The sequence below is a fragment of the Uranotaenia lowii genome, chromosome 3 (assembly GCF_029784155.1).
Source record: "Uranotaenia lowii strain MFRU-FL chromosome 3, ASM2978415v1, whole genome shotgun sequence".
Classification (NCBI taxonomy): Eukaryota; Metazoa; Arthropoda; class Insecta; order Diptera; family Culicidae; genus Uranotaenia; species Uranotaenia lowii.
The window spans coordinates 361,043,696-361,057,507 of record NC_073693.1 but is presented as its reverse complement, the minus strand read 5'-3'; the positions used below and the strand labels follow the sequence as shown (position 1 = coordinate 361,057,507).

The 13,812-nt window shown below is 33.8% G+C and overlaps 1 protein-coding gene across 1 annotated transcript; it reads left to right on the top strand.

The window, feature by feature from the left end:
* The first annotated feature begins 329 nt into the window (after nt 1-329).
* Nucleotides 330-2,533, top strand: LOC129754727 (nuclear cap-binding protein subunit 1-like). Its single transcript, XM_055750941.1, has 4 exons — nt 330-1,239; nt 1,432-1,675; nt 1,736-2,100; nt 2,160-2,533. Exons 1-4 carry the CDS (start codon nt 1,117-1,119, stop codon nt 2,271-2,273), a joined length of 846 nt encoding a protein of 281 aa, XP_055606916.1. The 5' UTR covers nt 330-1,116; the 3' UTR covers nt 2,274-2,533.
* Nucleotides 2,534-13,812: the final 11,279 nt, after the last annotated feature.

Below are 13,812 nucleotides of genomic sequence, written 5' to 3'. Positions count from 1 at the left end.
GAATAAAATTAAATAAAGATTAATATGAGATAAAAACATAATTTAAATGAGGAAAAATGATGATAAAAACATGAAAATGTTAGAGAGAAACGATGGCCATGAAATAAAAATATTATAAAAATGAGAAAAATATATCAAAATGATGAACATTAGAAGAAAAATGAAAATTATTAATCTGAGAGAAAAAAATGAAGCAAATTGAGGTAATGAAAATCAGAAAAAAACATGTGAATTATTTCATATGTATATGAAAATAAAAATGAAAATAAAAATAAGAATAATTTAGAAAACGCTCAATAAAATGAAGAAACTGATAAATCAGATATACTCCAAACACATAATAGTGAACTCAATCTTGAATTCCTCCAAGCTGATTATCAAATCATTGCTCAAAATCTTGGTTATCATCCATTAGCTGCAAAATAACAAAAAAAAATCAACTTGCATTCCAGCATCGGTTCCAGTTGTGTTGCAAATTCCACGAAAATTAACAACCAAAAGATGCAATTTTGCACCCTCGTAGTCGTATGAGCTGTTTATGCCTTGGTTTTTTTCTTCCTCTCACATGAATTATGATTTAATAAACGCACCTCCGATGTGATTGCTCGATCAACGCGATTTGTGTGCCGTTAACCATATTACAACTCAGAAATGATAGCTTTTTTCGCGCCAACCGCGCCGCCGCGATCTTGTAGTAAAAGTTTGCAATTTCAAGAAGCGCGCCCGCGTGCTTTTGGTAAAACACTATACGATTTACATGGCCGTTCGGACTCTGCTGGTGGTTATTATGACGGACTTTTGTTTTTCGTCCGAGCATAGTTTTCCATCTGGAAAATCAATAAACCGTAACCGAACTCCATTGCTTTCCCTTTTCATAATGATAGTGATAAGGTAGCAGCTTAGATTTGATGATTTTTTGTTTCTCTTGGATTAATCTACTCGCCAAAAGACTGTGTTTAACAAATTGCTTTTCTTCCCTCTCTCGTTGTAGCTTCCTTACCTGGAACGGCATTGGCCCACAAGTTGGTGGTGGCAATTCGCCAGAAATGCACCCCCGAAGATGTGCTGAACGAGCTGAAAGATCTACCGAACCCGAGAGAAACCTCCGAGAACGACATGGTCGAGTCAACCTTCAACCCGTTGAAAATCGATGTCTTCGTGCAGACGCTGCTTAATTTGGGTTCCAAGAGCTTCTCACACACATTTGCGGCCATCTCCAAATTCCATCTGGTGTTCAAGGTAAGGTTACGGTCAAGTACATATCACTACTGTTACTTTCGTTCCAGAAGCCATCATAGTCGTCATCATCCATCATAGGCCAGACGCGTGTCTGCCCGTGGGAATTTCAATTCAAACTGATCTAATTGTGCACCTTTTGCGTTTTGTTCTTGTTTTTCGTTTCCGATGTTCCGGTATTGTAAATCACTAAAGTCATTAGCGGAGACGGAAGAGGCACAGATCTGCATTTTGCATAACGTTTTTGAGCTGTGGGGAGACCATCAGCAGATGATGGTTGTGATCTTCGATAAGCTGCTGAAGACCCAGATCGTGGAGTGCTCAGCAGTTGCGACGTGGGTATTCTCGAAGGAAATGGTTGGCGAGTTCACCAAGATGTATTTATGGGAGATTCTGCATCTGACGATCAAAAAGATGAATCAACACGTCACCAAATTGAGTAAGTAATGGTAACTTGAGTTTAAGTAGTAATTTTTAACAAAAAAAAATTCTATTTCAGGTAAGGAATTGAGCGATGCCAAGGAACGGTTAGATAGAAACGCCGAATCTTCGTCCAGTGACACAGACGGAGAAGGGGCAGCCGCAGCCGCAGAAGCAGGAGAAACGGGCGTCACGCCTCCAGTTCGCCGACGGAAGAAGATTACTGGCGACGACAGTGACAAACCAACCGAGGAGCAGGTGGAACGTATGGAGGAACGTCTGGAGGCAGCGTACGTCGATCAAAAGCGACTGTTCTTGATTATCTTCCAGCGATTCATTATGATTCTGTCGGAACATCTGGTCAAATGTGACACGGATGGGCGAGAGTACGATACCGATTGGTACCGATGGACAGTCGGTCGATTACAGCAGGTTTTCATGATGGTGAGTGTAGAACAATTTGGAATTGTATCAATTTTACTGAATGCCATTCTTTTCCGCAGCACCACGAACAAGTACAAAAGTACAGCAGCACATTAGAAAGTTTACTGTTCACATCGGACATCGACCCACACATACTGGACGTATTCCATCAGTTCACGGCCCTGAGGTCGTAAATGGGAAAACATTAGAAGTAGTCAGTAATATCAATTTTTATTTCAAAAAACATTATCCCCTCTCAGGTAAGTACGCTTGAGGTTACTCTATTCTTGAACGGTGACGACGATATGGAAAGTTTAGTGCTGCAGTTTAGAAAAGAAAATGCTATCCTGCACACCGCCACAACTGATTTGTAATCCTTTGGATAAAGAATTATATTGAACACGACTGCAAAAACTTGAAAGGAAGACAAATATAATCATGCTCGTTGAATCAATCGATACTGAGGCAACTATCAATATCTGCGAGGCTAAATTTTGTTCAATGTTTTAGTTGATCGTCGATATTGGTGGTGCTGTGCTGTGACATACAATGTGAATTAGAAACGAAAGAAATTGCCTTTGTGTTATCATTTGTTTACTTTATTTTCTCCTTTGATAAGTTCTTGGTATACATTAAACTGTTCAAACAACACAACAACAAAATCTTCATTTGATTATCAAATTATTCAATTGAATCGTTTGATTTGAAACTTTAAACCTTTTGCAAATTTTATGATGACATAAATTTTTTCCGTCATTACCATCAGCATGCTCAATCCCCATCCCAAAAGTAACGTGTACCAAGCTGTTAGCAGATCGTCGAACGAAATTATTCTGTTATCACCGATTGGCTGTAAATTGTTCAAATGGGCAACTCCAAATAAGCGTCTAAGGCGCTGAACTTTGAAAATTTGATACATTCCACTTTCAAAAACAATTCTTTGCATGTGATGGAATTTAACCGCTAGAATATTTCGATCCATGAACATATAAAATTCTAGATATTCTATAAGCGGTTCTTCCAGTGCTCCAAACAATTTTCGACCCGTTTTCGAATCCATTGAATCCGGTCTTTTGAGTAAGACTTCCGCTAGTTCAATACTAGATATCGTGGGGACGCCATCGTAAAGATCGTTTTCTGAGAGCACAATTTGTGTCTTGTTATTGCTCCTAGAAACCAAAGCAGCATACATTGGCTCCGAAGCAGTGTGTACTGGTTCATTCACATCGTCGAGTGAAATGGGATCTTTTGAATAAGCATCAGTGCTCATTAGTGATATGATTTTTGACTCATATGTTGACAGAAGGACAAAAATTACCAATATCAATGTGATGCCTGTGACTTTCTCTAAAAATTTCGCCTTTCGGAGGTCCACATTTTTCATTTCAAAAATAGCCATAAGGAATAAGTTGTTCTGGAACGTTTGCGGCATGGTATGATGCAGAACGGTGAAAATAACTCCAGTGATTGTCAGTAGAACCCATACTTCCCAGCGGAATGGGTTTATCAATATTTCCCACAATTCCAATTTGTGTCCTCTGGGAAAAAGCACTATAAATTTGTTCACAGGTTCAATAGCCTCGAGGAAACGCTCGTCATAATCTGAACTGGGTAGTTGTCGTAAAAAGAACATTGAAGCATCCTTTTTCATTTGCATAACGCAACTGTAGCCTTCACAATTTTCCGCATATTTAAAATCGAACGTTCCGTTTAATTTCTCAGATATCAGTTCAAAGGTTCTGTAATCTGGTGATGAAGAAAGCCATTCGGCCATTGAATGAGTGTGTTTCATCATCGTTCTAATCATAATTGGAAATTCCTGCATATTGCTCAAAGGATCTTTCAATATTGTCTCAATAGATTTACTTTCAAGATCACTCAAATGACTCCAATCGTATGGTTTGTAGAAGTGGTAGATGTCGTAATCGGTTGCATTTTTTATTCCTACGAACACTGAATGTATATTCAAATTGTAGTTGAAATTCCGAATATCCCTTACTACTTTGACATCTCCTCTGAAGACATAAAATATCTTAACCGTATTCGGTACCAGAATGCCAAAATCAGGCAAATTGTAACCCCACCGAAAATTTGCTGCATTATTAATCTCTCCCAAATCCACGATAGCCAGTGCTGGTTTTCTGAACACGAATCTCAACACTCCGTTGAACGTCTCGAAATAATCGCGACTTGATTTGATAACGACTTCACCTCTGTAAAACAAACCCGAAATGAGTTGATCGAAAACATCATCATTAACGGCGGATTGATCCCGGTGGATCCAAACATCCGGTGCTTTACTGTTTTGCTCAATAAAATGGTCACAAACCTGTTGAAGAAGTCTAGTTACACTTGTAGCTACTACGTTTGGTTCCTCAACTATAAGGGTACTCAATACCCTTTGGAATATAGTAAACAGTAGAAACAAGCGATATTTCATTTCTGTACAAATGGTCAATCAAGTTTCGGATTTAGGGTGTTTTATACTCTTGACTTTCTTGATAATATCAAAGCTTTTATCAGGAAAGAAAATCTACTGTTTGAAACGGTTTCCATAATTTAAATTGTACAGATAAAATCGATTGAAAGCTTCTGTTATGATAAGAAATGACTGATAAAATAATAGCCACTAATGTTGCACTTAAGTACTTAAACATATTTTTCATTCCGTTAAGCAAACCCTCACACGTTTTTTAAGATAGCTGGGCATTCTGCGAAGTGACCTCAAACGATACTTCTCGATGGCAACAAGTAGAGAAATAAGAATAGTACCACTTGTGTTTTCAACGAAAACAAGATTATTTCAAAAAATTTACTATGTAAAAGAGAATAATAATGCTTCTACGAACTATTCGAATAGATATCTGCATTTTAAGGAGTTTTTTTCCAAAGGTTTTGAAAGGGTTTAAGGTTTTAAGAGATGCTCCTCTAGTGTTAAGGAATTTTATATTTGAGCTCTAATACTTTATCAAACTGCTTGATTTCTTCATTAAAATTCATTAGTATGATGCAAAATGATGAAACATAGATGTGAGGCTGAATTTGAATCCAAAAAATAGGCTTTAAACTGAAAAATACTAATAGTCAAACACTATTTTTCCAGTTTTCTATCATAGATGGCAGCACTATCATGCAATTAAGCCGAATTTATGTCCATTTTCGAATATACGGGATTAATTAAGGGGTGCTGGATGATTTTGGTCAAGAAACAAGTAATTGGTACCGTGTGAAAGCCTTGGAAATTCTAAGATCACTGAATCAAAAAATTAGAATTGCAGTAAGGTCACTAAAAGGGAATTTCTTGGACCGATAATCAGAATAATGTTGTACTTTCGGATGGAGCTTGATGGACCAGACGGCTTGCAGTATTATTGGTATGATTTGCAATTGAATCGGAAGTTGAAATGAGCAGGAATTTTGGCGGTGGTTTGTTCTTGTGCTGGTGATTTTTTGCAAATCCGGAAAAGCTTTCTGCAGCGTGAACTCTAACAAAACTGTGTTGGAAAACTACCTCGAAATGATGAATATGGACCTAAAGAAACATGTAAAATCAATATTGAGACTTAATTGGGTTTTATCTGCAAGATAATTCTGCCATCTACGACTTGAAACTAAAAAACATGTGGTTTACTGAAAAAAATCTAAGTTTTTTAATTCCAACCTGTTTTTTTCTGTATCAAAATAAACTAAGAATGTTTGTTTCATCATTTCACGTCATTTTAATGAAGAAAGTAAGTAGTTTGGTAAAGAATTATAGTTCAAATATCAAATAATTTCTTAGTTCTAGATCATCTTATAAAAGAGAGCATCTTATAAAACCCCCTTTTAATATCTTTGAAAACTTTTGGAATTCTAGAAAACTTCTTAAAATGCAGTTATCTATTCAAATAATTCGTAGAAGCATCATTATCCACTTTAACACATTAAATTTTTAGAAAAAAACTTGTTTTCGTTGAAAAACACAAGTTGTACTTATTTCGCACCCTTTTTTTCATTTTTTTTGGTCCTCAACGCCAATTGCTACGTCCAAAAAAGTAAACTTGTGTTTGATTTATCCATTAAACAATTAGTAACAAATTGTAAAAGAAAATTTTGGTGATTTTCAATCATTCATATTTTAAAAAGCAAAACATATAGTGGTACTATTCTTGTTTCGCTCACTGTATTACCAAAGATGATCACTGCAGGATAGTAACACTGGGTGACAGCCAAAAAATAGTCTGGGGTTTAGATTAGGATTTAGACTAATTTTTGTGTCCTGAGTTAGAATATCACATTGATTTTGCTGTATCAGGTCAACTTTTTGAGATACAGCCATATGGCTATATACGCTTCAATATGCTAGTAATAGGGGTTTGAGTTCAATCTATGTAATTAGATGACAGCCAAAAAATAGTCTGAGGTTTCTCAGCTGATTTAGACTAATTTTTGTGTCCTGAGTTAGAATATCACATTGATTTTGCTGTATCAGGTCAACTTTTTGAGATACAGTATTCTAATATCCTGACCTGATTGAACAAAACCATGGTCATTTTCGGACTCAGGGCGTCAATATTAGTCTAATTCAGTTGGAAAACCCTGGACTATTTTCAAAAAATCTTTTTTTGTTACTCAGTGTAATTAAGGAGGAGTTTAGGCAGCAAGACTCATGTCATCTAACTATTGCAACCAACATAAAATAAATAAATAAAAAAAAAACGCTCATTAGACCGGTTGTTCTCTACGGGCACGAGATATGGATATTGCTCGAGGAGGACCTGCGTACACTCGGAGTATTTGAGCGACGAGTGTTAAGAACCATCTTTGGCGGCGTACAGGAGAACGGAGTGTGGAGGCGAAGGATGAACCACGAGCTCGCGCGACTCTACGGCGAACCCAGTATCCAGAAGGTGGTGAAGGCTGGTCGGATACGCTGGGCGGGACATGTCGCGAGAATGCCAGACGACTGTCCTGCAAAACAGGTGTTCGCTACGAATCCGGTAGGAACAAGACGAGCGGGGGCGCAACGAGCGAGATGGTTAGACCAAGTGGAGCGTGATCTGGCGAACGTGGGATGCCCGAGAAATTTGAGAGCGGTTGACATGGACCGAGTGAATTTTAGGAATTATGTTTGTCAAGTTATGTCGTGAGACGGAATACTATGTAAATAATAAATAAAATAAATAACTGTTAGGGGACAGTACTGCACTAGGGATGATCCATCCGATAGTAGACAGAAAAAAGTACTGCAGTAAGGTTGCCAAAAACTCGGAAAAAATCTATATTCTCACAGAATCCTTAACAAATTTACACCACACAGTGTCACAGAACACAGAATTTCGGAAAAATATACAGATTTCACATATTTTTCAAATTTAGTACGTATTTAAAAATTATATATTTTAGTTTCAATAGAAATTTTGGAAATTTAACCTTCCTAGGCCGTTCGCAAAATTTTGAACAAAATATTTTTCGCTGGTTTTGACTAGTAAATTGATTTCGTTCCACTGGTCACATATCTTGACCGATATTTATGAATTTAGATTCATTGTTTAGGTAATTTATTCAAGATTTTAAATATATAAAGTTTAAATCGATTTGACTTAGCAGATGACCTATAGAACGCTTTGAACAGAAAAAAGACATCATTTTAAAATTCTTATATCTGCAGTATAGTTTGGTGTAAAAAAATTTTTTTATATGTTTTGAAATTGTGAAAAATAAATCTTTTTAAACATATATAAAAATTTTAGGGTCCCATGGGAGTTTTGGTCGCGATCTTGGAGTTACCGGAAAAAAAAATTCTCACTTTTCAAAAGAGGTAACATTTTTTCTTAGCAGCGCTGTATCTCATTCATAATTGGACCGATTTTCAAAATTTAAATTTTAGTTTTATTTTGATAATATGATAATCATTTTCACTGAATACACTTAGTATCTCCAATATTACTGTTATTCGTAATACGAGAATGAAAACAAGAAAAAAATCGTGATTTTCGAACCCGTCTGTTATGATGCGCACATTTCTCATTTTGTTATCGTGATTTCTTAAAACTTTTCATCAAACCTGCCCATTTTTTATATACCCAATGATAGATTTTAATCTCTACAATCGATTGATATGCTGTTTATGTGGTTTTTCAAAAATTTGTAGCAACGTTTTCCGAATTTACTAAAAGATATCGGAGTTCGTCCAGATTTTCAAAAGTTTTGTAGCAAGCAAGCACAACCCCCCGGGAGAGCGTAAATCGAACAAAATCCATGGCTCTCCCAGTCGTGCTCTCGAAATCTGCCGTCCTATGGCAGACTGAAGGATTCGCCCGCATGGTTACGTAGGGTGGTTTGTGCTGATACGTTGAATATTTTTACGTACCTAGTCCATAGCTTAGTCATTGGGGCTTATTCTGCGAGGCGAGTGACGTGAAGTGACTTGGTTTTTTAGAGTCACCGTATTCTAGCAGGCGAATGCCGTGACTTGAATGAACTTTAGGTGACTTGAATGAACTTTTTTTACTGTCACCGTATTCTCAGAGGCGAATGGCGTGACTCAAGTCGGTGCCAAGTGACTTTTGAAGTCGTAACCTATTCCGCAGGTGACTTGGAAGAAATAAAAACTAAAATTTTCAATATGACAAAATTTTAATGAAATTGTTTACAGAAACTTTAAAGTAAATGCTTTTAGATGAAAAATATTCAATTATAATGAAAGTTTGTGTCTTAAAAGTAAATTAAAAAACGTGCACAGAACTTCTCAGTTCTTGATATTCGATTCGAGATGAAAATAAATTTGAAGACCTGAATTACAAATCATTTGTTAAATTTTGACCTTGAAACACTCATCAAATATGTATAAAAAAATATATTGGTATCATAACCGATAATTATCCAATTGTCTTGTTTTTTTTGTATTTCAGTCTCAGAATAAGACTGCATTGGTCCAGAATCCAAATTTATAATTTTTTAATTCAGGATAACATCAGAATTTTCAGCTTAAAAGTATTTTTATTCTGAAAATTAAATCAGAAAGGAAAGAAATTTCGGATTTAAATTTTAGGAATTTTTTTTTACATTTTATTGGCCAATCACAAAACTTAACAATTCACAAGACACTTTATGGGCTTCGCTACCTTACAAAATCCATGTAGCTTTTTCTGCAGATCACCTTCTTGGTCGTCGAAAGGGCCAATCGATTGGGGTTCTGCACCGTGGCCATAGTTTTGACGTCCAGAGTAATGGTTCGCTGCCGCCATCTCCCAATCCAGCTGTTGCACTTAGCTTCGCTTCCCACATCTTTGTGGGTGGTGGTCGTTTTCGTCGTTAAGACCCAGGTGCAGCAGCAGAGGAAGAAACGTGTTCTGAAATAAAAATTACCATGTTAATATTATAAATTTGAATTAAATTCAATAGAAATTACCTCTATCACAGCCGTACTTTTTTTTCACACAAATGTTTGTCACTGAATTCATTCGCAAGCTGCAAGATGAACGCGTCGTGTAGCCAACGAATGAATACAACGGCAAAAACCATTGAAATATGATGAAAGGTGAAGCATATTTTTTTTGTAGATTTAGCTGGTACCTAAACAGACAGAAAATTGCTTGTTTATGTTGATTAGAGTGCTTTAGATAGATGCAAACACAAAATAAAATACTTAGCTAACAAATCAAAGTGTGTTTACACTTAAAATTTTAAAACCCGTGTGAAAAATTGTGCATGAAAAAGATTTGATTTGCATCACCTGCGTATGTACGTACGTTGGGAAAAAATAATTTCGGATGAACTTCAACGAAATGTCAATCCATGAAAATAACTAGATTTTCAGGTACCAAATTTTTGTGTCCGCATATGTATTAGTAGTTTGGAAAAAATAGCCACTTTCAATAAAATCTGATATTTACATACTTATTTATATGATCATTTCTTCTAGATATAGAAATTTCTTCTAGGTATAGAAATAACACTATTAAAGACTAAATTTAATGAATTCAATTCATTACGTAAAAGAGCAACATTTATAAAAAATTTAATAAAACTTCACAAATAAATGCTATCGATCAATGTAACGATTTCTTTTTTTTAGTTTTTAGAACACTTATTAAAAATAATTATTAAAGCAATGCTAAAGTATGCTAAGTTTGAATAATGAAATATTAAAAGAGAAGTTAAATAATCTTGCTTCATATTCAAATTGCAAATTATACAAAAATTAGTCCTTTCCCAAAAAATTTTTTTTTATTAAAACTACTAATTTTCGCATTATTCCGAATCTTTTATTTTATCATGTCTTTTCAAAATGAAAAATCTTGATTTGAATTTTTTTTTAACTTAATTTTAAATGAACTTATGAAACCTGAAACAGAAATATATGAAATTAAATTTGCAAAAATAGTTTGAAATATAATTTCAAACTAAATTTGTGTTAATATGCCAAACGAGTCATCCTTATTTGATGTAAACTTAATTCCAAATTTGAAAAAATAGCAAATTTTGTTGGTATAAACTGAAAACAATTTATAATAAATTGATCTATTTGAAATTAAAATGGCGTCCTTTTTTCTATTTCCGAAAAGCGAAAGACATATCTAAAAAAAATATTAATCTGAGATTTTGATTCCGAATACTAAAGAATATGAACTTTGAATCCTCAATATGAAATATATGTTATGTTTAATCTGAAACCCTAGATTGAAATGTTTTTTGAAATCTTTATATCTGAATAACGAATCTATAGAAAAAAATTGATTTTTTAAATTTTTACTTTTAATCTGAAATATGTTTTTTAAAAGGTTCTTAATGTAGAATAAATGTGAAGCATAATCGAAAAATTTAAATTTATCTGACAAATTTTAAACTGCAGTTTAAAATCTGAATTTGATCTTTAAATTTGGAATTCTCGATCTTTTGATCTTTTTGATTTAGCGGCGAACCAGCCTGCGGCTGAAAACCTCTCAAATAAAGACAAAAAAAACTTTTTGATAATAAATTTTTAATCTTAATCAGTAATTTTATTACGCAGAAAATGTAAATTCCAATTCTCAACATGAACTAGAACAAAAAACAATTTGAATTCTGCTCAGGGATTTACAGCACATTCGAATCGTTTAATTTATTTGAGTCCAAGATTTGGTTGGGTTATTAAAAAACAAAAGCATTATTTTAAAATTCTTCATGAATGTGACGTCATCCAAGAAATTGAATATCACACCACCTTCTTTGAACGTTCCTTACATGTTTGACAGTTCGCATGGTGAACCCGATGAAACTGGTTCATTGCCTCTGAAACGTCAAAATGAACTATTCGCCTCCGGAGTAATGAACTAGTCACCTGGAGTGAGTCGCCTCTCGGAATACCACGACTATAGTCACGTGACTACGACTAATGTGACTCCGAGTCACTTCATTCGCCTCGCAGAATAAGGCCCATTGTCTTCATCATTTTGATTGTTTTTCAGCTTTTCAAAGTTACAGAAACCTAGTTCAGAAATGTTTTGGAATTCTCATTTGGCAAAATAATTTCGGTGGCATCTTCTTTGATTTTTATTTGTAACATAAAATTTACATACATACATAAGACTTTTACACAAGTTTGAATGATTTCGATGTTAATTTTTGAATTATTTCAAAACAATACGTATTAAAATAAGATTTGCTGTTTATATTTCAGATTACAAATCCGAACTTCAAATCCGAATGAATAATAAAATTTTAGAATAAATAATTCAATATTCATGATTCATTTTTCTATGTTCACAATTTATTTTTTCTGAATTCAAAACTCTTAAATCGAAATTATAAAATTGTTCACAATACTAAGCTTCCAATGGTGAATTTTGAATAAAAAGTCCACAATTTTCAATTCTTTTTTAAACCCTTATTTAAAAAATCAAACAAACTCACGATTGAAAACTCGTACTACAAAATTGTAAGTTTCATATTTATGATACTAAAATCGAAGCTATCAAATTTAAATTTGAATTCTGATTTTTGTTGGGTTATGAATTTGAAATTAAGAATAAGCAAATCTTTTGACTTAGTTTTCAATTACTTATTTATTCATTATAAATTCCAATTCTGAACTCTTAGAAAAATGTTAATTTGAATTGCAAAATTCATATTTGGAAATTCAAAAATTAAAATAATAAAATCCGGAAAACTAGTTTAGATCTCACAATTCGAAGCACAGCATTATGAATCCATAAAACTATTTTTGAAGTTTTAATCATAAATTATTTATAATTTATTTGGAGTTTTTTTTAATCCTGATAATAAGTTAAAATTATGAATCTTTTTAAAGAAAACATGAGAAAAATCATAAAAATCACACTTATGTAAATGAAGAATGTCTATTTAAAAAAATATCACTGACACAAAAGATGTCGATGACAATTTTCTTTAACCTTTTTAAACACGACTTTTTTTAAATTGATATGGCAATCACTAATTCATTCAAAGCTTCTTTTAATTCTCATAACACAACGAAGAGTTCAAATTATGATTTAAATTACTTTTATGCACATTTTGTCTTATATTTCACATGTAAATTATAACTCGATATTTATAGTATTATAAACTTAAAGATTTAAATCGTTGTAATATTGGTTGTGATTGTTTTTCATATAACAATATCCACGTGCTTCCGAAATAATTTAAATTAAGTGTCGTTTTGAAACCACACTATGCATTAAAGATAAAATAAATACTGAACTAGGTCTCTGTAACTTTGAAAAGCTGAAAAACAATCAAAATGATGAAGACAATGACATAGCTATGAATTAGGTACGTAAAAATATTCATACGTATCAGCACAAACCACCCTAAGTAACCATACTGGCGATTCCTTCAGTCTGCCATAGAACGGCAGATTTCAAGAGCACGACTGGGAGAGCCATGGATTTTGTTCGATTTACGCTCTCCCGGGGGGTTGTGCTTGCTTGCTACAAAACTTTTGAAAATCTGGACGAATTCCGATATCTTTTAGTAAATTCGGAAAACGTTGCTACAAATTTTTGAAAAACCACATAAACAGCATATCAATCGATTGTAGAGATTAAAATCTATCATTGGGTATATAAAAATTGGGCAGGTTTGATGAAAAGTTTTAAGAAATCACGATAACAAAATGAGAAATTTGCGCATCATAACAGACGGGTTCAAAATCACGATTATTTTCTTGTTTTCATTGTAGTATTCCGAACAACAGTAATATTGGAGATACTAAGTGTATTCAGTGAAAATGATGATAATGTTATCAAAATCAAAATAAAATTTGAATTTTGGAAATCGGTTCAGTTAAGAATGAGATACAACACTGCAAAGCAAAAGTTCATAAAAAGACGCTTTTTTTCAGAAATTCCACGCTAGCGACCAAAAATTCCATATGACCATCAATTTTTCTATATGTTTAAAAAGATTTATTTTTCACAATTTCAAAACTTATTAAATAATTTCAATACGTCAAAGCAATGAGAAGATATGGGAATTCTGAGAAGACATTATTTTCGGGGTTTTTTTCCATTCCGAGCAGAATCCAGACGTTCGGATAAGTTACATCAACTGAAATTTTATACATTCAGAAACTAGAATAAATTTCCTAACTAATGAATGTGAAATCATGAAAATCGGTTAACATATATCATCAGGGGAACGCGCGCAAACTCTCGGGTCATATTGACCCGAACGGCTTTTGTGTAACTTTTTTTTTCGGCTTGCCAGTTGTGGCATTTCCGGTGGTCACAGGAAGTTGCTTTTTCTACA